The sequence below is a fragment of the Raphanus sativus genome, unplaced genomic scaffold (genome assembly GCF_000801105.2).
Source record: "Raphanus sativus cultivar WK10039 unplaced genomic scaffold, ASM80110v3 Scaffold0082, whole genome shotgun sequence".
NCBI classification, from domain to species: Eukaryota; Viridiplantae; Streptophyta; class Magnoliopsida; order Brassicales; family Brassicaceae; genus Raphanus; species Raphanus sativus.
In genome coordinates this window covers 32423-58316 of record NW_026615404.1, presented here as the reverse complement: position 1 = coordinate 58316, position 25894 = coordinate 32423, and the positions used below count along the sequence as shown (strand labels likewise).

Genomic DNA, 25894 nt, shown 5'->3' with positions numbered 1-25894 from the left:
GGGGACTTCAATGATATTCTTTGCGGAGATGAGAAGGATGGAGGTATCGTCAGACCGGAAGGATCCTTTATGGATATGCGTACCTTCTTCTCTGAAGGAGATCTCTTTGATCTCCGGCATTCGGGTGACCCACTCTCGTGGAGAGGACAGAGAGGTGATCATCTAGTGCGTTGCAGGTTAGACAGAGCAGCTGCTAACACCCTATGGGCAGAGAGTTTCCCCACAGCGAGATCTCAATATTTAGGCTTCGAGAGCTCGGATCATATGCCACTGCTAACCTTTTTTGATCAAGGAGGTAAAAGAAGAAAGGGCCAGTTCAGATATGATAGGAGATTATGCAAAGATGAAGAGGCCAAAAGAATAATAACAGACGCCTGGGTAGAGGATGACCACGATTCAGTGATGGACAAGCTATCTTCGGCGCGAAGTGCGATATCAGAATGGAACCGGGCCAAGCAACGGAATAGCATGAAGCTAATAGAGCAGAAAAAGCGGGAACTACATGTGGCGTTGGCAAGCCCGACAAACGATACGGCAGTGATTCAAGATATCACAAAGCAACTCAGCTCGGCTTATCTTGCGGAGGAGGAGTACTGGCGGCAACAGAGCAGACTGCTTTGGCTAAAGCTGGGTGACCGTAATACGGGTTATTTCCACGCCATAACGAAGATTAGAAAACGTTTGAATGCGTTCTCGGTTCTGGAGAACGAAGAAGGGGAACTGGTGCATAAGGAAGAAGAAATTGTGCAAGTCATTGGGAGCTACTTCCAGCAACTCTTCACGACTACTCCGGGAGAGCGAGAAGAAACAGTAAATAAGGCACTCCGCCCTATTATTACTGAAGAGGAAAACAATCTCCTTCTGAGTATCCCATCGGCTTTGGAGATTAAGGAGGCTGTACAGTCTATCAATGCAGAAAGGCCCCGGGACCGGATGGCTTCTCGGCTGGTTTTTTCCATACCCATTGGGACTGCATTGGGCCGGACATTATTCGGGAAGTTCAAGGATTTTTTAGCGGGAATCCGCTGCCGGACAGCATAAATCACACTAACATCCGGCTGATCCCGAAAATAAACAAGCCCCAAAAGGTCTCTGATTATAGACCCATTGCCCTTTGTAATGTGTACTATAAGATCTACTCGAAGCTGCTCACTCGTCGATTACAGCCGCTAATGGACAAGCTTATCTCGGAAAATCAATCGGCTTTTGTTCCAGGACGGGCTATAGGTGACAATGTTCTCATCACACACGAGGTCCTGCACTATCTGAAAAATTCAAAAGCGGAACAGAGATGTGCGATGGCGGTTAAAACAGATATGAGCAAAGCCTACGACCGCCTCGAATGGGATTTTATTGCTGCCGTACTCTCAAGGTTGGGATTCCACCAAGATTGGATACGAGCGATCATGCAATGTATCTCTACTGTTACATACTCCTTCCTCATCAACGTCTTGCCTAGAGAGAAGGTAGTACCGAGCAGAGGAATCCGCCAAGGCGATCCCCTCTCTCCCTACATATTCATCATGTGTAGTGAAGTCCTCTCGGGATTATGTAACAGAGCGCAAGAAGAGAGAGTTCTCAAAGGACTCAGAGTGGCTAGAGGATGTCCTCGGGTCTCTCATCTACTTTTTGCGGACGATACCATGTTTTTCTTACATGCTGATAAGGGAAACTGCAAGGCGCTCATTAGCATCCTGCGGCAATACGAGATCGCTTCTGGGCAGACTATCAATCCCGATAAGTCTACTATTACTTTCTCCCGGAGAGCACCATTGGAGCTAAAGACTATGGTGAAAAATGAACTACAAATTCAGAAAGAAGGTGGTGTAGGAAAATACTTGGGGCTCCCGGAACAGTTTGGAAGGCGGAAGAGAGATTTGTTTTCCTCCATCATTGATAGGATCCAGCAGAAAGCAAAGAGTTGGTCAACAAGATTTCTCTCAACAGCGGGGAAGCTTGTTATGCTTCAGAGTGTCCTCTCGCCCATTCCCTCCTTTTCGATGACATGTTTCAAGCTGCCGGTATCTCTATGTAAGAGAATCCAATCGGTGATGACCCGATTCTGGTGGGATAACAATGAAGATCAAAAGAAAATGGCTTGGGTTTCCTGGGATAATATAGCCAAGCCGAAGGCGATAGGAGGGTTGGGTCTCCGGGACTTCCAGAAATTCAATGATTCCTTGCTAGCCAAAATTGGATGGAGAATGATCCAAAAACCAGATAGCCTACTCTGCAAAACTCTATTCGGTAAGTATTGTGCTGATGGGAACATACTTTCTGCGACTGAAACATCTAACCCTTCGCATGGGTGGCGAAGTATACTCATTGGACGTGATCTGCTACTGAGGAATCTCGGATGGGCAGTGGGGGATGGAACATCTATCAATATATGGCAAGACCCCTGGCTTTCGTTGAGTACTCCAACACGCCCAATGGGACCGGTGGGAGAGCTGGCCGCTACGCTGTGTGTGTCTGATTTGATGGTGGGTGAGGAGCGACATTGGGATCGGGAGAAAATTCAACTCCTCCTCCCTGATTATGAGGAGTGTATTCTCAGCATCAAGCAAAGTGTTACTGGAGCCGAGGATAAACTGATTTGGTTGGGCACAAAAACAGGGGATTACTCTGTGAAGTCCGGTTATTACACTGCGCTAGAAGAGGAGGAGGCTGGAGCTGGAGATATGATAATTCCACCGAATTTCGACTGGAGAAAGAATATTTGGGCCATTGATTGTGCACCAAAAGTTAAGCTATTTGCGTGGAAAGTCATAAAAGGTGCTATACCAGTTGGAGAGCGATTGTTAGAGAGACACATACCTATCGATCCTAAGTGTAAGCGATGTGGATGCATTGAATCTATCATTCATCTTCTATTCCAATGCCCGTTTGCCCGAAAGGTCTGGCTTCTTGCTCCTTTTGTGAATGGTGTGGAGTGTAGTGGAATGATAGATTTGCTTGCTTCATGGAAGATTTTCTGTGCAAATATTTGTTTGCCTCCAGCGGGAATTGGGTCGGGATCTCTGTTTCCATGGATCTTATGGTCGATATGGAAAGCCCGTAACAGCTTTGTTTTTGAAGGATTCTCTATGTCTCCGGAAGATGCATTGTCATCAGCTATTGTAATGGCTAGGGAGTGGAGCAGGGACAGTACGCCAGACAAAGGAATATCAAGACCGCAAGCCAGCGCGGTGGTCCACTGCCCCAATCATACGGTGGTGGTGCGAACAGACGCGGCCTGGAATGTTGGTAGACAAGCAGCAGGGTTTGGATGGGTCTTCCAGTTTCCATCTCTGCAACAACAAACGTCCAAATCCTCTGCTGCGTATGTTGCGTCTTCTTTACAGGCGGAGGCCATGGCTATGCGTGAAGCTATCTTTGAATGTCGAAGATTGAAGATGAAGAAGCTGCGGTTTGAGTCGGATTCGGCTCAGCTGATCAAGTACCTCAACTCCGGTTCAGGATCTCCAGAACTCCATGGAATTGTGGCGGATGTCCTTCTCATTTCCCTTGATTTCGAATTTGTTTGTTTTGTGTGGATACCTCGAGAAAGGAACACAGTTGCAGATTTGTTAGCCAAGGATGCTTTAATTGCATCTGGATTGTTGTTGGAAGTTGATGGTGCATTGATTGTACCCAACTAAACTCTTTTCAAGTTTTTAATATAATCGGTGTTCAAAAAAAAAAAAAAAATACATGTCATATCAAACATATTGGATATTTTACTAATCGATTTAAGAAAAACTATTGAGATTTTTTTATTCAACTACAAGCTGTTTTGATGATATCTTCGAAATGCTGCTTCTCATGGATAATAAGATGTCCAGCTTCTGGGACTTGATGAAGCTTTATCCATGGCAGCTTATCACATATATAGAGTAAAGCCTCATGCAAAATTTGTTTGTCTTCGAGTGCACACCACATGTGAACCGACCCTTCGTTACCATCTGAAAACGGATTGAGCAATTCGGTTGGATCAAACTCCCAATTTTCGAAAGACGCAATGATGTCTCGTTGCATGCTCACGTATTCACCTTGTCGTAAAGCGGATTCCTGGAACACATTGATACATAATGAACCTAACTACACAAAATTTTATAATTAATCAATTAGTCGATACATGCTTACCTTGATATAAGAGTGTTTTGTGTGCTTATCCGCGAGTTCTATGTCGCGTTCGGTCATCGTTGTTAGGGGATTCTGACTAAACGGTGAAAACCATTTCTGCGTCAACCACCAATATAGCAACCACGGAAGGTAGTGTGCAACTGTAAATGTCCATTGGTTCTCAACTGGTAATTTCTTGAGCGCTGCAGTCAATAGGCTTTGAGGCATACGACTCCACCAAAAATTCAGTAATGGAGCCACCAACGTTGCTCCACTTAATCTAGTGTTATAGAAATTCACATTAGTACATATCGTATAATTCTCGAGTGTCTAATTTTATAAATTCAACATATTCTAGTCATGTCTTATAACTAATACAAAAAAATAATTATGGCCGTTAGTATTTATGTAAACCAACATATATATATATAAGATAACAGTAGTTTTACTTTCGAAAAATAACATTTAGATATTAGTTACTTTTAAAAGATTAATGATATATATACGATATATATACCTATGAGGAATGTATTTGAGACAGCCGTAAACTGGATAAGCCCCGAGCGACATGCCTAAAACATGGAACTTTGGACCAATTTGCAATTTGTCAGCGAGTTCTTCGATATCATAAGTATCTGTTTTTATTGTTCGTGATAGATGAGCGTCGCTTTCTCCATATCCAGCTCTATCGAAGAGCAAGAAGTATATCTCGAATTCATCAATCATTTCCTAAGGCCATATGAGAATTGTTATTATGATATAAGAAAATCATCAAAAACATACAATTTTTTTTATAACATCCTGATCTCCTTATTTGAATACGTAATCGCTAATTTATTCTTTAGTATTACAAATACCTGCGTGATTTTTAAATCTACTAACTTGGAACTTCCATAACCATGGACGATGATAATTTTATTTTTGGCTTTATCTTTTGGAAATCCTAATTCTCTGTAGGCTAAATATCTCCCATCATTGAGCTTGACTCTTGGACATATCTCAGAAACATTCTCCGGCAGCGGAATTGGTGGCGGAGGTTTAATGGACTTGTACACATGGTAGCCTATTAAACCGACAACTATAACTAGAAGCAACATCGTTTGACCTGTAGATATGATTTGAAGAAACATTGCAATGAGTACCTTAGATGCTTAGAACACAATATGATAGCCTATTAAACTGCAAAAAATATTAGAGTTTCTTTAAATATAAAACTGAAGGAAGTGGATACTTAGATTTTTTAGGAGAAGCCCGAGAGGGAGAGAAACCCGAACTGATGAGATGGCAAGTTAATGTGAAGTGGTGGAATCTCTTGCCCAAACAAGTTAAATAATACTATTGTAATTTTTTTTTGCTGGAAAGCTGACCTCTTTTGTTACGCATGTATTTCACTCTTTTCTTTCTATTTCACTCTTTTCTCTTTGTTACAAATGTCTATATTTGCGTAACTCTCCCTCAACTATGTTGCGTATACACAATTATAGTTTTGAATTTATTACAGATTTGGATGGATAAAATAGTGAACTGATAGCTACTAAAAAGATTTAACATTATCCTTCTTAAATTTTGCTTTAGAAAATGAAAAACATTAATTGGATATTACATCTTTAGTTTTGTTTTTATTACTAATAAAATAGCTAATATTCCCTCTGTTTCAACTTAGTTGGTATTTAAAGGTTTTACACATATCAACAATTGTTAGCTTTTACACATTTTTTAATTTTTTTTTGCGTTACCTAAAGTTAATTTAACAAAGAAAAATCATCTAATAAAATATAAGTGGTCAAAACACCAAATAACAGTAAAGTTTTTCATATAAATCTTAAAACATCATTTAAATTGAAACAAAATAAAACTTTAAAACATCATTTAAATTGAAACAAAAATAAAACTTTAAAACATCAATTAAAATGAAACATATGGAGTAATTAAGAAGGAAAATAGTAAGTCATTCTTAAATTTTACTGTTTAAAATAAAAACATTGATCGTTTATCTACTTGTTTAGTTTTGATTTAATAAACAACTACTAATTAAAGAGAAAAATCATTATCCTTTTAAAAAAAATTATTGAAAATGAAATACATTGGGTTATTTGTTTAAAGGTTGTCTAGAAGAAACCTCTTTGCAAAGTGTCATAATATTGAATTGGTGGTAAATTTAATGTAGAAGCTCTTAAACGTAGTTTACATTAGCTACCAGTGGATTTGGCTGTCTTTTCGCATTTACTTTTTCATCAAGCAAAAAATCCGAACCCGAAAAACCGAACCGAACCCGATCCGAAAAAGTAGCACCGAACCCGAACCGAAATTGATTAAATATCCAAACGGGTTCAAAATTTCGGTATTTAAAGAACCGAAACCGAACCCGATCCAGACCGAAGTATTTTGGGTACCCGAATGTATCCGAAATAAATTTATATACTTAAATATATACATTATTTGTATATATAATGTATATTAAAAATATTAAAAATATATAAGATACTTTTAAATTTTCTAAAATACTCGAAAAATATATGCAAATAGTCAAAAGTAAATGTTTAAAATAGCTAAAATAGCTAAAATATACTGAAAACACCAAAATAGTTAAATATCTATTGATTTTTTTATCTAAATATTCAAAAAAAAACCAATTTATATGTTAAATTAAGGTATTTTGACATATATGTTATGAAAATTTATATGTAATATATTATTTTTTATAGATTTTGAAAATTTAAAGTATATAATGAATTTTGAAAATTTAAAAACATTTTAAACGGGTTATCCGAATCCGAACCGAACCCATAAAGATCCGAACCGAACCCGGACCGAAATTTAGAAATATCCGAATGAGGCTGAAATCTTTGACCCCGAAAACCCAAAACCCGAATAGACTGAACCGAAATCCGAATGGATACCGGAACGCCCAGCCCTACAATTGGGCAACTCCGGTCATTAATTTGCTTTACTTTTCATAATTCATATCTTGTTTTTTCATCAGTTGTGCAACTCCCGACATAAAGCATTGATTTTTTTTTTGTCAATCCATGCATTACTTAGGTTCATAAGATAGAGACTAAGAGACTACACCTCGTGGAGAGGAGAGTGTTGGAGTTCATACATACTAAAGCATTGATATACTTACAAAAGGTTTGTATAACTTCCTTCTGCTTTTTCCTATCATCTTTTCAGTAAAAAACTTTCCTATCATCTTTTGTATATAGAAGACGGTTTTAATATTTCTTCTGGCTCACATATAAATCTTTTGTTATTGGTACTTTTATTGGCCTCTCATTGACTTGTGATCGATTTATGTCAGATTGGCTTCACCAGCGTTTTGCAAACTTTGTGTTGTTTAAATAGCTGAATTCGGTTGGACAAGCTTAATGTTTTTGGCTTGAATTGTTAGTACTTATGTAGTATAAGATCTTCACTAGAATTATGTAGTATAAGATCTTCACTAGAATTATGTAGTATAAGATCTTCACTAGAAGTGCACCAATTCACTTTTATTTAATAAAAATATGTCATATCAAACATACTGGATATTTTGTCTGATCGATTCATGATTAACTATTGAGGGTTTTACCATTCAACTACAAGCGGTTTTGATAATATCTTCAAAATGCTGCTTCTCATGGATCATAAGATGTCCAGCTTCTGGGACTTGATGAAGCTTTATCCATGGCAGCTTATCACATATATAGATTAAAGCCTCACGCCAAATTTGTTTGTCTTCGAGTGCACACCACATGTGAACCGACCCTTCGTTACCATCTGAAAACGGATTGAGCAATTCGGTTGGATCAAACTCCCAATTCTCGAAAGACGCAATGATGTCTCGGTGCGTGCTCACATATTCGCCTTGTCGTAGAGCGGATTCCTGGAACACATAAAAGTAATAGCTACATATGATGAATCTAGCTACAACTACACAAACTTATAATATAATTTAGTAATCAGTCTATACATGCTTACCTTAATATAAGAGTTTTTTGTGTCCTTGTCCGCGAGTTCTATGTCGCGCTCGGTCATAGTTTCTCTGGGATTTGGACTAAGCGGTGAAAACCATTTCTGTGTCAACCACCAATATAGCAACCAAGGAAGGTAGTGTGCAACTCGAAATGTCCATTGGTTCTGAATTGGTAATTTCTTGAGCGCTGCACTCAATAGGGTTTGAGGCATACGACTCCACCAAAAATTCAGTAATGGAGCCACCAACGTTGCTCCACTTAACCTATTGTTAGAGAATTCACATTAGTATAAATTATATAATCTCGAGTGTCTACGTTTTTAAGTTTATGAATCCAACATATTCTAGATTTCTAGTCATGTCTTATAATTAATACAAAATAAATAACTATGGCGGTTAGTATTTATGTAAACTCACATATATATAACATAGGTACGTAGTTTTACTTTCGATAAATATAGTTTTAGATATTACTTTTAAGAGACTGATGATATATAATGTACGCTATACATACCTATGAGGAATGTATTTGAGACAGCCGTAAACTGGATAAGCCCCGAGTGACATTCCTAAGACATGGAACTTTGGACCAATTTGCAATTTGTCGGCGAGTTCTTCGATGTCGTATGTATCCGTTTTTACTGTTCGTGATGGATGAGCATCGCTTTCTCCATATCCAGCTCTATCGAAGAGCAAGAAGTATACCTCGAATTCCTCAATCATTTCCTAGAAGCCATTAAGACCCATATGAGGATTGTATTATGATATAAGAAAATCATTTCTCCTTATTTGAATATGTAAATCACTAATTTATTCTCTGGTACAAGTACATACCTGTGTGATTTTTAAATCTACTAACTTGGAACGCCCAAAACCATGGACGATGATTATTTTATTTTTGGCTTTATTTTTGGGAAACCCTAATTCTCTGTAGGCTAAATATCTCCCATCATTGAGCTTAACTCTTGGACATATCTCAGAAACATTCTCCGGCAGCGGAATTGGTGGCGGTGGTTGTATGGATTTGTAGACATGATAGCATAATAAACCGACAACGAGAACTAGAAGCAACATTGCTTTACCTGTGTTACAAAAGAAAGGAAGATTATAATACTTTAATTAGATGCTTAGAACATAATATTGATACACTGATAGTTTCATTTTTAGAACATCATATGGCACTAGCATGGTGATCAATCTTCATCATATTGTAAGTTCCCAAAAAATTAATAAAAGTTCTTCAGGGAAATGAAGGAAAACTTAAAAATGATATATGCGTGACCTGTTGATTTGAGAGATGCCTATATAATATGAAATCGTCAGCGGCGATATCTCTGGCCAAAGCTTCTTACCGATACTTTATATACTGACAATGAGTCAAAGGCAACAAATTAAACAAATTCTAAGGAAATGCAACTTACGCGCTTTTAGATTTGAACAGAAAGGAAAGAAAGATATTATCTTTATCAAAAAAAAAGAAATAAGATTTATCTTCATAAATAATGATCAAATATTATTTAGCATAAATATATTAATCAGCATGATACATAGCTAATATCTAACTAAGCGCATGCACTTAGGTCATAGAAAAGCATCAAAAGAATTTCTCAAAAAAATATATTTAAGAAACAAAAAAGCAATTTATTATTATTAAATGTAATTTATGTGTTTTGTTACATTACAACTTAGACTATGGACAATGTAGGTGTTGAATAAAAGATTCAACAGTTGAACAAAAATATTCAACAGTTGAATAAAAGATTAACAGTTGAATCATTATAATAGAGGTATTGAAAAGTAAAATTTGATGATGTGGCTTAATTGGTGTTGAAAAGATTCAATATGTTTAATAAGTAGAAAGTGAAGACTATCGACGACACATATCACATTTTAAATTTTTTGATATTTTCATATTCTCTTAGTTATTTAAAGTTAATAATTTTATTATAAATTATATATTTATTTTTATTTCTTATATGAAAATTTATCATTTTAATATAGATACTAAGTTTATCTATTTGGAGATAAAAATAATTATTAATTAGTAAAATAAAATGTTTTATTCAACAAAAATCATTGTAGTGAATATGAGTTGAATATATGTTTAGCGATGAGTTGGAAAAAAAATGATATAAAATATTAAAAGATGAAGTGAAGAGTGTTGAATAACCATTGTACATGGGCTAAGAACGGGTACATGAATGTATGTGTATGGATACAATTGGTGTTCCTTTTGCCGACAATATAATTGACATTTATCTACAACTTTGTATATGCCTGAAAAACAAAATTTGACATATCAAATGACTCTTTGACCAGTAGCCTACTAGACCAAAAAAAAAGAGGATTTGTTTCTAAATGTCATAAGATATTACTAGATTTGACCCGCGCTTTTGAAGCGCGGAATATTTTACGATGAAAAATTTCACTAATAATTTAACAAATATTTTGGTAATTTTTAAAGAGTGTGTATTTAAAATATTTTTACATTTAAATCAGTATTTTTTAAAATCAACCCGATTGTGATTATACTGGTTAATCCGGAGATCTGGCAATTCAATTCATGTTTTTAAAATATTCATACTAAAAAATCACTAAAACCCGAGACTAACCGATTGAACTGATGGATGACCGATATGTAATCTAATTAGATTTAAATTGTAATAGTTTCATATTTGCAATCTAATAATCGAATTTTAAAGTTCACTATTTGTAATTTATGAAATTATGACGTTTTTACAAAAATTTAAGAGAAAATGATAGATATAAAATAACTAAGATTAATTATTGTATTATTTGGAAACATTGATAGTAATATAAAAATATATTGTTTGGAAACATTGATAGTAGTATAAAGAAATAAGTATATTGTTTTGGAAACATTGATAGTAGTATAAAAAATAAGTATATTGTTTGGAAACATAGATAGTAGTATAAAGAAATGAACATTAGTGATTTAATGTATGTTTAACTATAAACTATAAAAGTGTATTTAATTTAAAAACTTACAAAATAAATGTTAGGTCCAACGGAATGTTTCTGTTTTAATAAGATAGATACATTGTATGAGGTTTAAGGATGTAAATTTTAAATTTCTGTATACATTTGCATTCATGATGCGCATATTACATACTTGACTGATTATTTTGAATTTATAAAATGTTACAAAGAGTTCATCATGACATTCTATTCTTATTACACAAAGAATATTATTTTTAAGATTTCAATGTAATTTATAGCTATTTAGTGTTAATATTAATTGTTAAATATTTTAATTTAATAAATAATTTATTTATCTTACTATTGGTTAAGCAAATGTAAATTTTTAAAACATTAAATTTTAATCACTTTTTAATTCAATCAAGAGCATGAGTGTGGAATTAAATAAGCAGAATCAGAAAGAAAACAAAAATGACTTGTAGAAAGAACCAGAATACACTCAAACTTGATTGTAATTATGTTCGGGAGAATTTAAAAAGTAGAAGTAATGAAAGTCCATGGTGGAAAAGACTTTGCTAAACTGCAAAAAGCATTTATTATTCTTTCACAAACGATCTGGTTGACTCTTTTGATACCGAAGAACAAGATGTGGCTTCCATGAGAAAGGGAAGAAGACTTCGGATTCTTCTTATTCAGAGGTCCTCCGGACCATTGATGTCCTGCAAAAGAACAATCAAACCGAAAATAAATTTTGGTGATTCAGTTTCACTTATTTCTAAATCTAATCAAAGACTAGTAAGTACTCCAGAACTGAAACCAAAATATTCGGTTCCCTATAGGCTAAATATCACCAACCAAACAATTAAAAACCAATCTCGGAACCGGATTAAACACTAATATAACATTTAACAATAGTCAGTTCGTTAGGTTACCTTGTTCTCGATCACAGCACCATTGGGGATTTCCACCTTTGTCCCAGATTTAGCGGTTACAGTCACCTTGCCCTTCAATAACCAAAAGGAACCAATTTTGGTATATTTTTGTTAAGCAGCAGACGAGAGGAGCGATTATGTTATGGATTGTAGACTGATTTTTACAATTATATATATATACCTTGAGAACAACGGAAGAGCCAAAATAGACATCACCAGACACCTTAAGGCTGTCGAGCTCGACAATACTAGGGATGGACTTGAACCGGCTCAAGAAATTAGCCACCTGTTTAAAAAAAGATATCAATACACAACGTGAGGCTTTATGAGACAGTTAATGTTTAGAGAAACAAACAGGACTTGCCAAGAGAATAATTATGTTTCCTTTTACCTTCTTGAATTCGGGTCCCAATTCAACTGATGGGTTTGAGGGGTTAGTTCTAGCACTGTTTCGGGTGACAAAGCCATCAACTAGGGTGTAGAGATCAGACTGCAGAAGGATGAAAAATTTGGTCATTACTCAATTGTTTCAGAAGGTGTCTCTGTTACACTGTTTGACTTTAAAATGTGGTATAAAAGTGTTTACCTGGACGAGCAGCAAGTCTGAAGTTGCCTTCACTGGCAAGAACCGTGAGCGAGGTACATTAACACCGATAGCATTGTCAAAGAACTGTTTCAAGACATAAGAAAATCACACAACAAAAGAAAAAGAGTTATAACAATATAAAAATATTTCAAATTTGTGCAACCAGGACATGCGTATTAGTATTACCCTTATTGCAGCACCAGCTGCAGTTTCCAGTTGAAGAACTTTCACTCCATCGACTTCCTGAATAGAATATCAGTATTTTTCTCAGTTATACAATCATGAAAATTGAAAAAAAATAAAAACTACGAAATAGGCCAGGCATGCACCTTTGGGTTAGGAATGATCTCCATTTTAAGTGCATCAGCTTCCACGAGCTTTTTGATGGCCTTCAAGTTAACCCATCTGTAAATTTACAGAGTTAAAGTCTGCAAAGAAACTTTACATATTTATTGGAAGTTTAAGGACATGATTTACTTACAAGTTGTTTGTGTTGAATATCTTGAACTTCTCAATTGATTTGAACTCATTGACCTACCACAAAGATCAAACACAGTAACTCTTTTAAACAGGTGATACATGCAAGCAGAAAGAATGCACCAATAGCAGGCTAAAGTTCCCTTTCATAAGAACAATCTAATGGAGAGAGGGAGAAAGGGTTTTAAAGGAGTTTCGGACACATTATTTTGAAAAGCAAGCTCGTTTTACCGATTTTTCCCACATATCTAATTAATATGCTACAAGAGTTCATACAAGTCTTTTCAAAAACTGAAATCCGAAGGGTGACAGGAAGAAAAAAAAAAAAGTATGGACTTACATGTTCATCAGGAACCTGAGCAATCTCCAAAAGCTGGGATAAAACAGGAAAAACAAAGGTTAGAGGTCAAGAAAACCAGTTAGTTCTTTAGTAGCACAAGAAAGTTTTAGCAGTAAGATCATGAGATGCAACATACAATTTTTTGAAGTAAAAATGCATCTACATAGTAAAAAAAATCAACAACAGGTAAAAGCCGAATCGGATTAGAAGTTTAAGGATGCATAAGAAAAGGTACATGATACATCCTGAACAAGAAATGAAACAACTAAGAACTTACCTGAACTTTGCCTTCATAGGAGATGAGAGTTCCTCCCTTCACATCAGCTAATGTTTTGGGTGTAACCTCCATACAATACTCATTCTTGTTCTGGATCAAGTGCTTCAATATTTCTGCAGCAATTAGACCAAGTACGAGGCAAGCAAGACAGTTAGTATAGGACTTTCTGATTAACTAATATAAAACTATGTGTAAACAAGAACGAACAAACAAACTACAAAGTATGACGTACTTAAGTCAACGATGGCACCCAAGTTGTCTGAATTGGCAACAAACACATATTCTTTACCCTGCGAGAGCCAAAAAACAAAACATTCAATAAAGATCTACACCAATCTTAAATGATGGGGAAAACAGTAGTGGACTGCATCAAAGAATGAACCTGGGATAAGAAAGCATCGAGCTTTCCACTGTTCATGAGGGATGGGAATACATCACCATGACCGGGAGGATACCTTCACAAAGATAAATCATTAGTAGGCGATCTGAAACTTATTATAAAATCACAATAATGGATGATCTCAGAGAGCACAAGGCATGATGATTTCAGTAATCAAACAATTCCAGCTAGCATAAGAGTAAGACGATCGAATGTGATTTGATAAGTGATACGTTTTAACACTTTTAATGCGATTGAAAAACTTGACTGAAAATGAAGCACAAGAAGGCCAACCAAAGAAACTGATATGAAATGGATACAAGTATAACAAAACGAAACCATACCAGCCATCCTTGTCGGTCTTTCCCTTGCTGGGCCATGGCACAAACTCATCAGCGACAACACGGGGATATTTGCTCTAGAAAATCCAAGTAAACAGTATTAGTTGCAGATCCGACGGCAGTTTTATCAATATAGACAATTTTATGTACTAATTATATATGCATCCACACCACAAACCTGGTTAAATGTGTGGATGTCAACATTAGAGTTGGTGTACTTCTCCACAATCTGAATACAGACGAAAACAGTCAGCCTAAAAGAACAACATAAATTTAGATAGTGAAAGAAGAGTGAAATAGGAAGTACCTTTTGTGTGTCATCATGTGTGTTAAACGAGTTCATGAGAACCAATGGGACCTTGCAGCCATACTTGTTGTTGAGATTCTGTGCGTGAGCGATACATTAAGGTTAGGAAACATGAAAGAAATAGCATAACAGAGTGATAAAGAAAATGAAGAACCTCAATCTGGATAACAATCAGATCTAGAAATGTCAAACCATCACGAACTTCGATAACCGACCTGGACAGAAAAGAAAAAGAAAAAAAGCAAAATATAATTAATTACTTCCTAAAAATCATGGAACCACTACTACAGACTAATATGCCAAAATTTCACAAGAGATTGTTCACAAGCTTCAATATGAATGTAACATCCACTAGCAATGACTTATACTGTAAAACATAAGAACAGACAACCAGAGAGAGATTAAAGAGCAGGACAACATGGCCAATAGATCTCTAAAGCACAAAAAAAAATCATATTCAACAGTGATTGAAATCTAAAAGAAACAAGAGCAACTACGCAAGTGAAGTTGAGCTTACTTAGGGCCAGTGCATCCCATGGTTGTCCCAAGACCTCCATTAAGCTTTAAGACAACAAGTTTGTCCAACAGATTCTTGGTCTCGGAAACATCTACATCATTTGTAAAACATATAAATCGTTTTACAAAAGTAAAAAATAAAAATAAACTTCTAAAACAGATCAGTATCAGTGAAGACGAATGGTATATATATATATATATATATATATACCTTCAGAGACGGGAGCCATTTTCTCGTAAGGTACAACGATCTCATCAGTAGGTGTCTGGATCTTACTCCACTCAATGTGCTGTGCCTCACCGCTTCCATATTCAAGTCACAGAGAAACTAATTAGTCTACTCGTCTACAAGTTAACACATATATCTAAAATCAAGATCCGATCGGATTTTCAAATACAGAAACTAAAGCCGATAAGATCCGAACTAGCTAACGTTTCGATCATCATCACACATCCACAATCGCAAAGTTTGAAAGACAAACCTGAGGTAGCGTGAAACGAGGTTGATGAATCCACTCCTCTCGTTCTCACTAAAACAGATCAATCGAAATAAATCACCGAAACGTCAGATCTACGATTTTCAGAAGCTATAATTAAAAAAAAATCAAATCTGAAGGCGAACCTCATTTCAGTAAGGCCATCGACGGCGGATTTGAGCTGGGGGAGATTCTCGGTGGTGGCTGCCATCGTCGATTATCGATTTAGAGCTTGAGAAGATTGTAGATGATGATGATGGAGATTGGAACGCAGAGATTGAGTGTGTATATATGCGAATTGGGAGTTTGGGAGGAGTAGTGGTGATGAAGTGACGATGCGTGTCATTACCGCAAATATATATATACACATTTTCTTCTCTTGACCAATTACAAATATACACGTGTTTATTTGCATGTCCCTCCGGTTTCTACGTTTTTTTTCTCTACCGTCAACTTTATTTCCATTTCTCTAGCTTTTTCACTAGTTTTTTTAGATGTTTTTTTTGTTTTACTAATGTAACAAATATTATTCTTGCTTTTTTTAGACTTTCATATTACTCCAAAAAAAATTCTTCTATTATTTTGACTAAACAGAGAATTTTACAAAATTACTGAGTTTTAAAAATTGAGTTAACTGTACAAAAAATGTTTTATTTCTGAGTTTTAAACATTTTATGGGAAAATTATTATAACCAACCAAAAGGCCCAAACAATAAAAAAATACTTAAAAATCCATAAAAATCATGTCCTTGAAAAATCTCATAAGCAATAGAAATCATCCAAAATCCACCATTAAATAAAAATATCTCAGACAAAAGCATAAATAAAACAAAAGAGTATATTCTCTCAAAACCAAAAGAAAAAAAAAGAACAAAAAAGAATCCTCTAGAGAATATTCTCTCACTCACTCAGGAGGACAATTGAACAAGCTCTTGATGCGTTGAACAGTTTTACTGATCAATCTACTCACACTGTCCACTGAATTCTCCGTCACATTTTTGATCTTACTGTTTTTATCAGTAATAAGGATCTGAAAAGCCAACGTGAGTACAGTTCCACCGTTCTCACTCGCCATGGATCCTCCGCTGTTGTCGCTTGAGATGGTGAAGCCAGAAGGAAGGATTGGAATTTTCAAAGGGTCGACTTTCCCAGAGGCAGCAATGCTCATTAGAGCCATGTCGAGAGGAGCGTACACTATCATACCTCCTAATGCGTCCATGTAACACTCTTGCAGCAGCATCATCTTCTTGTCTGGTTCTTGTTCCATATTTTTTCCAATATCCCCGGCTAGTGTATGCTGGTATTGTATATAATCAAATACAAGTCAAGATTATTAGATGAGTTATGTATATAACAACCAAAGATTAATTTATTTATATATTAAGAGACAGTTCAGGAATTGTATGTACCTGGAGTAGGTTGATGTAGTTTGTTTCACTTGATCCGGTGGCAATGTGAGCGGTCTCAGTGATTACGTTTTCATGGCAAAGAGCGTCCCACTGTTTGCATGCAAACGTGGTTTGTTGTATTAAGACGTGACTCAAGACAAACATGTGAGTTAGAATTAAACCTTCAGTATCTATGTTTATTTTTGGGATAATAGCATATAATACTAATCTACTAGATATTACGTTCACTAATGGTCCATCATCGTACTCGTATATACTATATATGTGTCGATATAACGCATGCAGGTAAAGGAAAGAAAACCTTGTGACGGATGCTGTTGCTTCTCAGGCAGTTGAAGACTTGCAAAGGAGTGCGAGAGATTGAGAGACAAGATGCAGCACTGGCAACTAAACCGGGAGGTTGACCAGCTTCCATGTTCATCCGGATCGAAATTCTGACTCCACATTTTGATTGCTGCGGGAACTCAACTTTCCCGGACATGATCAGCATTTCGTTGAAGATCTTCAACATTCTTTCCCCTATTTTCATCACACTCTTTCTTCCTTCCACTGTCGGTATAGCTGCCAAAACATTATATATTTATCGCTAAGAACTAATGTCACTAAATATTTAAGTTTTTTTGACTAAAGGTCCAGTTACTGTCTTTATCTTTCATCTTTTAGCGAATAACATATGTATTAAAGAGATTAAGTATATATGCTACAACCAAACTTAAATGACTAATGCAAGAATTTAGGTATGCAACCTCCTGACCTATTACCTCATGTAAGCATATAGTTTCAGACAGTACAGCTGCATTTCCTAGCTAGGATTATAATGTAGAAAAGAATTAAAATTGTTTAAAAAAAAAGAGGAATTAAAATACTACAAATTATCTACATTATAATGTTAAGTCAAAATTTCTTTGAAAAAAAATGTTAGATTTTTTTCCAGTATCACAAATATTGATTATATATAAGGAAGAAAATATATATATATATATATTAGTAAATTTAAGAATACATGAAACATACTTTCACTCCAGTCAGTAGGCGGCATGATTGGGATGGATGAGAGAGCCATTCTCTCACACATTCTCTCAAGGGTGACGATCCAACGCCTAGCTCCATAGCCTGAACTGCCACTTGCAAGCTCTCGATACATCCGATGTGTATCGGGTGTATGGTCCACTTCCACATGCTCTATCCACGTTACCTGAATATTTTAATAACATCAAATAAGATATATAATGTATACATTTATACGGATTGCATGTTGAGATCGATCGAGGCAATTGACACCTGAGTCTTAGCATTGGACAAGGCTCGGATGAGACAACCAGAAGGACGTTTATAACAAGATGGACTGACTCGGTCAGAGTTAACGATGTTGTGTGACACATCAGCAATAATCCAGAGCCCGTCACTGATTTGTTGGCAGCATCTAACGATCATAAACTCCCTTGGTGGCACTAATGGCGACAATATGTGTAGCTGCTCCGATATCTATAAGCATCCAGAAAAATATATCACATATATTAAGATCCAATCAGATTTTATAGTAGGACAATGTTAGATAACATAACTAATTTGATTGATAATGTTTTTAAGTTCCACAGTGAAAATACTTCTTACCACTTGCAAGACATTGCAGTTTTCTTTTGTCGAAAGCTCGGATCCGAGCGTACGAATCGTCGTGGCGTTGTTCACGATCGTTGGAAAAAGCATTTTCCATTTATCCTACAATAAAAATGTCCAAATCACAGTTGTCTATAATACGTCCACCACTAGGGGGAAACATTTTTTCCAAAACATATTTAAACTATGTGAAAATTGCAAAAAGAAGAAGAAATGTCCGGTTAAAATGGTTTTCTAATTGATATAGACAAATATGTACAATATAAAGTTTGAGAAGTCATATTGAAAACAGATATGATATGCAAATGCGGCAGTTAATTTTCAACTAATTAATATAATCCTAGTATTTATTTTGCATAATTGAATACATACCGTATCTAAGAACATTTCAATCAAGCGTGTTGCCTCTATAGGAACCACTGTGACATCTTTAGAAGACTCGACGCGAGCACTTAAGTTCCTCAAATGTTTGATTGACTGAGAGAACTTCTCATAGCTCTCTTGATCAATCATATATGTTCCATCGATAGACGACATAACCCAAAGAGCATCATCTGTAAATAACTGCTTAAGCTCTTCAACCGCAATCGCCGCAGTTTCAGACAGTTGCGGTATATCCATTTGGGATAGTAGTTGTGGTTGGATGGTATGAGATTCTGAGGAGCTAGGTTGGTTGAAGGGATTGTATGGATTCATTCCGTATGAGGTCAGAGTTTCAAAGGTTTGCTGCCTTTGAACAGAAGTGAGCGAGTCCAACATGATTTGTTGATAATTGTTCACGGCTGCCTTCATGTTGTCACACTAATTTTTAAAAAATATATATGTATTAGTACGGATTATCAGTTAGAAACAAAAAAATGGCATTTTCATGATATATTACTTCAATTTCTTTAACTATTATAATGGTCTACTTTGTTTTATGAAAATACATTTTCTCGCTAATAAGTAGAATTTAGAAAATCATTATATTGAACAATCGTTGATACATAAATAAATATATACATCATATAACCAATAGTTTACTACTAATCTAATACGTGTAATCATATTCAACATACTAGTATCTAATTTTTAAGTTATGTTATCATCATTTTCGAATAGAGATAGACACCATTTTATTTCATAAATCAGCATGAATAATATGATGATGGATCAAACAAAAATATCACAAAATTCTAATATTGATATATGTGTTGGTTTAGAGAAATGAAATCGAATGATTACCTCCGCTTTGAGGAGAACCTTCTCTGAACGCAGCTTATGGACATTATGTTCGCGTTCATCACTACCAAAAAGAGGACCACCACAAGGCGGACAAGTCACATTTTTTAAAGCCTCCTTCATCGCAGCATTCTCACATCGGATCCTTTCATTTTCAGCACGAAGACATATGTTTGAATTTCTCTCATCTTGAGCCTATAGCCAATTGAAAATGTATTAATAAAAAAAATAGTTTAAGATCGAATATAAAGGATTTGCTAAGATGGTTTACTTTGCTTTGAGTTCTTTTGTTCTGGAACCAAAATTTGACTTGGTCTATCTCGAGGTTCAACTCATTGCATAACTTTTGTCTTTGTGATTCGTTTGGATGAGGACATTCTTCGAAATAACTTCATTAAAAAAAAATAAAAATCAGTGATTAAAAAGTCAAAAAAAAATCAAAACTAATGAAGATTGATAAGTAGATTTACGCTTCTAGTTTCTGAATCTGTTGAGGAGAGTGACGATGATAAATCTTTTTCTCTTTTGACATGAGGTTCATTGAAGTATACTGTTCGTTGTCTGGACTTCCATCACCATCATAATCCATTTTGTTCTTCACAAAGGAGAAGTGGATTTGCGTCCGTAACAATGCTGTGTTTTTTTTTGGTTAATTAGAGAGCATTTATATGGAAAAGGTAGTCCAACGCTTATGAAAAAATATACATGAAGTACATAACATGGAAATAAAAGGGAAATATAGATATTAATATTAGAGTGGATACTAAAAAGGTATTTCTTAAATTTCTTCAATTCAAATATGTCTTACTATTAGAATGGGTACTAAAAAAAGGTATTTTTAAAATTTCTTATATTCAGATATGTATTAGAGATATATACTATAGTGTTTTTCTTGTGTACAATGTTCCGAGGTGAACCAATATATATATATATATGGAAGCATTCAAAAATCCAGATTTTTGTCTGTATTTGTTATCCAATATGTTTCATCCGAACAATCAATTATTCAATCTGATATGATTTGTAACTATCGAGATATTTGGTATTCGGATATGCGAAATTCTTACATGTTAAATTGGACATTCAATCCGTACAATTTAAAAATTGAATGAAAAGTTAAAAATATGAAATAACAATATCGTATTATAAAATATTTATTTTTAAAAACAAATCAAACAAATCAATTTAATAAATAAAATATTTTAAACTTACATAAAATACAATAGTTATATAATTCACATATATAATTTTTTAAATATATGTATATAGCGGATGAGACTGAATATATGTTATATTATTATTTATTATTTTCTTTCTTTTTATGGATATTGCATATTAATATATTTTTGTATTGTAAAATTAAAGATATCTATTTTTTATTTGAAATAAACGAAATAACGAATCATATAAAAATTTACAAATATTCTTATTCTTAGCCCAAACTAATTAGTGGTTCGCTATTTGTGTAAGTAAAATATATACAAAAATCATTCCATAAATATTATTAACATAGGAGCTTTTTATTAAAATTCAAAATAATTTCGTGATAGGAAAAATTATATTGAACTAAAATAAAAAATATGTAATTATATTATATATTTTTATTACTAATATATTTTTATAATCTAATTTAGTATTATTTAATTTTGTATTTTTTAATTATAATAAAATACAAAAACAAATTTTGTATTATTTAATTTTGTATTTGTATAATTTAATTTATACTGAATTAAAATCAAAGAAAAAAATTACTAGCTATATTATTTAATTTTGTATTTTGTATTTGTCGATTAAATTTGAAGGTTTATTAGCTATGTGTTATTATATTTAAGTTAAAAATCTTATGCTAATCATTAATTCATCATCGCACTAGATTACTATTGAGATCTATTCTGATTCGGTCCACGATATAACTTGAGATGTTTAAGGTTGAAATCTTGTATTTCTTTTTGCGTATATCCAAACTATCAATCTATATTTGGATTAGTCAAGATCAAACACACATTATTCGAATATTCGTCGAATATTCGATTTCTTTATAAAAATTGACTTAATGGATTTTCCCATATTCAAATATTACACATCTTGACCATCAGATATATTTTTAGATTGAATTCATCAAAATCATGTTTGGACCATCAAATTAATATTTGTTTCGATATAGTTTGTTTACATCCAAAATAACACTACAACGTTTTACTTTTTTTATTTAGCCAACATCAAATTCCATCGAGCGATTTGGTCAGATGGTTAAACCTTATTGAACCATAAAATTACATATGTTTTGAAAAGTTTTCTAGAAAACCATTTAATGAATGTCAAACCAGAATCAGTTATGGATACCATCATAGGTTTCGAACTTATCAATTAATAGACCAATTTAACCACATGTTAGTGGTCGGATGATAGCATGGCGTTCCAGCATTGTTAGCAAACTAAGTTCGAATACGTCTACACTCAGATACCTCTAACACGTGGCTACCAATAATTTAACATTCCCTCATTGAAGAACATTACAGTTTGCCGTTTTTTTTAATGGACCAATTTTTAGGAGTAATAAAGACAATTTACATGATAACACCATAAAACAAAGCTTTTGAAATGGATGGTTAGAAAATAAATAGTTCCGTAACCGCTCCGCCAGACCGGCTTTATTGACTGGTGGCACGTACAGCGTGTGGAATGTGTGGACGGCCCATTGTGTTCTACATTTGCATGTTGGGTTTCCTACTAATTTCGCTAATCAAAAATTTATTATGTGCTGTTTTTCATGTTTTTTATAAAACAAAAGTGACAATTGATAACTACAGATTTCATTTAGCTTTAGTTTATTGAAAGACTAATGTATGGATACAACATACAAGTCGAAACCAGTGCACACATTCCACACGCTGTTTCCAAATTTTAAAGAACAATAGACTTTAATTGGCTTTAACAACCGTGACTGGACATGTTGCATTTGTCACCACATGGTTGCTCACACTACCCAGCAACATCCTACACAAAAAAAAACATGAAAAGGTACTCATTACTCATTAGCCAGTACCGAATCCTTGTTTTCTGTAGTAAATAATTATGTGCGAATACGAACCTCTTTCGTGTATTCATGTATGTATGGATATAAAGATATGCTCGATCATTTTAGTCCGGTTAATAAAATCAAAGAGTGCTAAACCAAATGAAAACAAAACCAAAACCACTAAAAATTGATCAATGAAAGTTGGCTTTTTCACCCCTCTTCCAAATCCTTTCAATTAGCATATCAATGTCTATTTCAACTATCTCAAGCTCCTTGAAGCTAAAGTTTTCAGAGACACAAGTGAACTTTATCTACGGGTTCATTTACTTCGAGCACGTCTCTCTCTTTAACATTTTTATCTTATGTTTTAATGAATTTTTTTTTGTTTCTTTTACCGTCTTCGGTTATAATCACTTAAACTTTTCTAGGATTTTAATATAATCAGTACTAGGTGATTCTCCCGTGCTCATGCACGGGAATAAATACTTATAAAATAATCAAATCATAATAATTGTTAATACATATGTTTTCATCTTAATTAGGTATCTTATTTCAAACTTAATATTTGGACAGTTCAAGTTTTCATTGTGGGTATGTTTTCGCATCTATTATTTCAAATTGAACAACTATTTTTTTTAACTTTAATAAGATTATAATTGGATTACTATTTTTAGCTTAATTTAGACCCGTTCATCCTTTTATATTTCTAATACATTTTATAAATCTTATAAAATTTGGTAAGTTTATTTTTTTAAAGATAGAAACACACAGAAAATGTTGTAGTTACATTCATGAACATATTTTAAAATATTTGAAAATTCATGTATATATATGAATATTTATAAGACAACTAATTCCTAATAATTGGTAAATCATAACTTGTTTAGAATTGCGAATACATTTTATAATTTTATCAATGAAAATTAGGTAAAATTTTAATTTTAATTTATAAATTTTCTTAATGATATTAGATGATCACTTTACATTGTTTGAAATTAATTTTCTTTAAATCATTTAATCAAAAAAATAATCATCATAAAATATGTTTTCTTAAAAATTATCTTAACTATTTTATTTTGTAAATTATATATATACACCTATATATTTTGAAAATTATTAGATATTCACTTTTTTATTTATGTTTTTAGGGAAAATATAAATTAAGAAAAAAAAATTCGTTTTTGTATTAAAAAATCTATATATTTTGTAGATATTTCCTTTTATTATATATGGGTTGATAAAATAAATAAACTATAATAAAAAGGATAATTAAAGCTTTATTAATAAAAAGGAAACTAAACAATTTTTAGTAATGATAATTTGGTATAGATATGATTAATTCATTAAGGGTATTCGTGTAATCAACCATCGTGGGAATTAACGTGAGCGCGACACATAAGAAACTGACTTCTCAAATAATATTATAGAGATTACCTAAAAAGAGCCAGCAGACACCAAGGAAAACAAAAACACAAAAGTTTCAAAAAAACATATATTCTGAAAAAAAAACAGTAAAGGAAGTAACTATTAATTAAAATATAAATCAAATCAACTACACCAGAAAAAAGCAGATTCAGTTCTTAGTTTATAGGTTTCTACTTCCTCTATATAATGAAAATCGGAAACCAATTCAAGCTACAAGAAGAAGAATGGATTACCTTTTGAGAGGACCCAAGCCTCGACTGCCAAGAATAATGGAATCGAGTTTTAGATTTTCGACGGCATCGCAAAGTTTTCTCTCTTGGATCTCCCCAATACACTTTTGCCACCACCTTCACCTTTAAATAAGAAAAAAAACATTTAAAGAAACAAACACAAAAAAACTGAAACGATAACCAAAAAAATAGTAGTTGTAATATTAAAATACCTTCTTTGCCCTAGAGAGAGTATCAAGAACATCAAGAACCTCCGGATCATAAGCAAGTCCATACTGTTTAGAGAAATTAACCTCTCTAAATTCCTCCAGAGGAATCAACGCTGCAGTAATTAGATAATAATTATTTTAAGTGATCACAAGTAAACTAGGATTTTTTTTTTCTAAAAATATGAAAATATAGTAATTATACACATACGTGAACCGGTTTCCTCAAAGAGGATTTTGCGGGTGTGCTCAGCGTTTTGGGGTTGAACATGAATCAAGATGATGGTGTCTCCATCGTCAAGGAGATTCTCCGCCGTCCACCGAAGAGCCGATTTGCTCGTCGGAGAATAGTCCATTCCCACACCCACGGTACGTGCCTTCACCATTTATCTCTCTATCTCTCTTTCTCTTTCTCGATGATATCTAAAGTGAGATATTAAGAAAGCTAGCTAGTTTGATTTATAGTATAACCGGTTTGATGGTTTGGAGAATAATTGGCGCACACAGAATTCTAGATATTTAATGATTGCTTTTTCTTTTGGCTGTTTTCAGATTATGATGGGGGAGATTCTTGAAGCTTCTAGGTGATCTGTATTTGCTTACTTTTCCTAAAACACTACAAATAGTCATTAGGACCCATAATTATTCTTTCTTTCTTTTTCTTTCTTCGTTACAATATTAAGTTGTCATTAAGTTTGTATGTGCACTTTGCACAACACTGAATTTTCACCAACATTTCATTTCATTTATGAAAAGAAATACGAATATACAAGTTGATGACAATTCATTCTTTTTTTTTTGGTTCAAAGATGACAATTCATTCAGATCTATATATATTTTACAGTAATGTGAGCAGATGCATTGCTTTTCTTTTTAACTATATATGTAATATTTTTTTTTTGTCTTTTTTGTCACAGAGCATATATGTAATGTAACTATGTTAATCAAAGTATTAAATTGGCTTCTAGGCCTGGTGGCCAAACAAATGTGTGTGTCACTGAAGACCCATATAGAAGATAAGTATTTTGATATATGGTGTGTTAAAGTGAAGTTATCTTTATATCACTTGCTGTCCAAGAAACTAATATTCTTTATCAACTTTTAGCAAAGACAATTATATTCTTCAACTTTTCTTCC

The 25894-nt window shown here is 33.9% G+C and overlaps 5 protein-coding genes across 6 annotated transcripts; all 5 read right to left on the bottom strand.

Moving 5' to 3' along the window:
• Positions 1–3660: 3660 nt before the first annotated feature.
• On the bottom strand, positions 3661–5379 carry LOC108860898 (uncharacterized). Of its 2 annotated transcripts, XM_018634746.2 has the most exons (5): positions 5336–5379; positions 4962–5209; positions 4622–4833; positions 4126–4384; positions 3661–4050 (listed from the first exon to the last, which is right to left on the bottom strand). In XM_018634746.2, the coding sequence occupies exons 2-5, from the start codon at positions 5199–5201 to the stop codon at positions 3760–3762; spliced, it is 1002 nt and encodes a 333-aa protein (XP_018490248.2). In that variant the 5' UTR covers positions 5202–5209; positions 5336–5379; the 3' UTR covers positions 3661–3759. The 2 variants fall into 2 exon arrangements, with proteins under 2 accessions (XP_018490248.2, XP_056851907.1); XM_056995927.1 differs by having other exon boundaries at positions 4962–5379.
• Positions 5380–7678: 2299 nt separating this feature from the next.
• LOC108860973 (uncharacterized) lies at positions 7679–9192 on the bottom strand. The gene is made up of 4 exons (XM_018634805.2): positions 8894–9192; positions 8574–8785; positions 8065–8323; positions 7679–7969 (listed from the first exon to the last, which is right to left on the bottom strand). Exons 1-4 carry the CDS (start codon positions 9131–9133, stop codon positions 7679–7681), a joined length of 1002 nt encoding a protein of 333 aa, XP_018490307.2. The 5' UTR covers positions 9134–9192.
• A 2261-nt stretch (positions 9193–11453) lies between these two features.
• On the bottom strand, positions 11454–15965 carry LOC108805303 (UTP--glucose-1-phosphate uridylyltransferase 2). The gene is made up of 20 exons (XM_018577315.2): positions 15777–15965; positions 15637–15684; positions 15366–15457; positions 15156–15246; positions 14793–14853; positions 14639–14716; positions 14510–14560; positions 14335–14408; positions 13994–14066; positions 13844–13901; positions 13612–13724; positions 13335–13367; positions 12999–13051; positions 12847–12922; positions 12704–12760; positions 12518–12601; positions 12323–12421; positions 12113–12217; positions 11932–12003; positions 11454–11718 (listed from the first exon to the last, which is right to left on the bottom strand). The coding sequence occupies exons 1-20, from the start codon at positions 15839–15841 to the stop codon at positions 11692–11694; spliced, it is 1410 nt and encodes a 469-aa protein (XP_018432817.2). The 5' UTR covers positions 15842–15965; the 3' UTR covers positions 11454–11691.
• A 422-nt stretch (positions 15966–16387) lies between these two features.
• Positions 16388–21313, bottom strand: LOC130501028 (homeobox-leucine zipper protein HDG8-like). The gene is made up of 10 exons (XM_056995926.1): positions 20348–21313; positions 20149–20266; positions 19881–20072; positions 19029–19457; positions 18654–18758; positions 18321–18524; positions 18054–18234; positions 17341–17600; positions 17040–17129; positions 16388–16927 (listed from the first exon to the last, which is right to left on the bottom strand). The coding sequence occupies exons 1-10, from the start codon at positions 20464–20466 to the stop codon at positions 16535–16537; spliced, it is 2091 nt and encodes a 696-aa protein (XP_056851906.1). The 5' UTR covers positions 20467–21313; the 3' UTR covers positions 16388–16534.
• Positions 21314–22674: 1361 nt separating this feature from the next.
• On the bottom strand, positions 22675–25210 carry LOC108805326 (universal stress protein PHOS32). The gene is given in 5 exon segments (XM_018577343.2): positions 22675–22874; positions 24555–24631; positions 24633–24674; positions 24764–24873; positions 24969–25210. Coding segments are annotated over 5 exon segments (480 nt in total). The 5' UTR covers positions 25144–25210; the 3' UTR covers positions 22675–22798.
• Positions 25211–25894: the final 684 nt, after the last annotated feature.

What these genes read in the sequence shown, in the direction of transcription:
- LOC108860973 (XM_018634805.2), bottom strand. Translation starts at nt 9,133, where the DNA reads ATGTTGCTTCTAGTTCTCGTTGTCGGTTTATTATGCTATCATGTCTAC. An exon ending in TAGATTTAAAAATCACACAG is followed by an intron (nt 8,786 to 8,893) that starts GTATGTACTTGT and finishes AATGGCTTCTAG; the next exon opens with GAAATGATTGAGGAATTCGA. An exon ending in CTCAAATACATTCCTCATAG is followed by an intron (nt 8,324 to 8,573) that starts GTATGTATAGCG and finishes CTCTAACAATAG; the next exon opens with GTTAAGTGGAGCAACGTTGG.
- LOC108805303 (XM_018577315.2), bottom strand. Translation starts at nt 15,841, where the DNA reads ATGGCAGCCACCACCGAGAATCTCCCCCAGCTCAAATCCGCCGTCGAT. An exon ending in CCTATGAAGGCAAAGTTCAG is followed by an intron (nt 13,368 to 13,611) that starts GTAAGTTCTTAG and finishes GTTTTATCCCAG; the next exon opens with CTTTTGGAGATTGCTCAGGT. An exon ending in CTCAGGTTCCTGATGAACAT is followed by an intron (nt 13,052 to 13,334) that starts GTAAGTCCATAC and finishes TCTTTGTGGTAG; the next exon opens with GTCAATGAGTTCAAATCAAT.
- LOC130501028 (XM_056995926.1), bottom strand. Translation starts at nt 20,466, where the DNA reads ATGGATTATGATGGTGATGGAAGTCCAGACAACGAACAGTATACTTCA. An exon ending in TGTCCAATGCTAAGACTCAG is followed by an intron (nt 18,235 to 18,320) that starts GTGTCAATTGCC and finishes TAAAATATTCAG; the next exon opens with GTAACGTGGATAGAGCATGT. An exon ending in ACTACATCAACCTACTCCAG is followed by an intron (nt 16,928 to 17,039) that starts GTACATACAATT and finishes ATACAATACCAG; the next exon opens with CATACACTAGCCGGGGATAT.
- LOC108860898 (XM_056995927.1), bottom strand. Translation starts at nt 5,234, where the DNA reads ATGTTTCTTCAAATCATATCTACAGGTCAAACGATGTTGCTTCTAGTT. An exon ending in TAGATTTAAAAATCACGCAG is followed by an intron (nt 4,834 to 4,961) that starts GTATTTGTAATA and finishes ATATGGCCTTAG; the next exon opens with GAAATGATTGATGAATTCGA. An exon ending in CAAAACACTCTTATATCAAG is followed by an intron (nt 4,051 to 4,125) that starts GTAAGCATGTAT and finishes AATGTGTTCCAG; the next exon opens with GAATCCGCTTTACGACAAGG.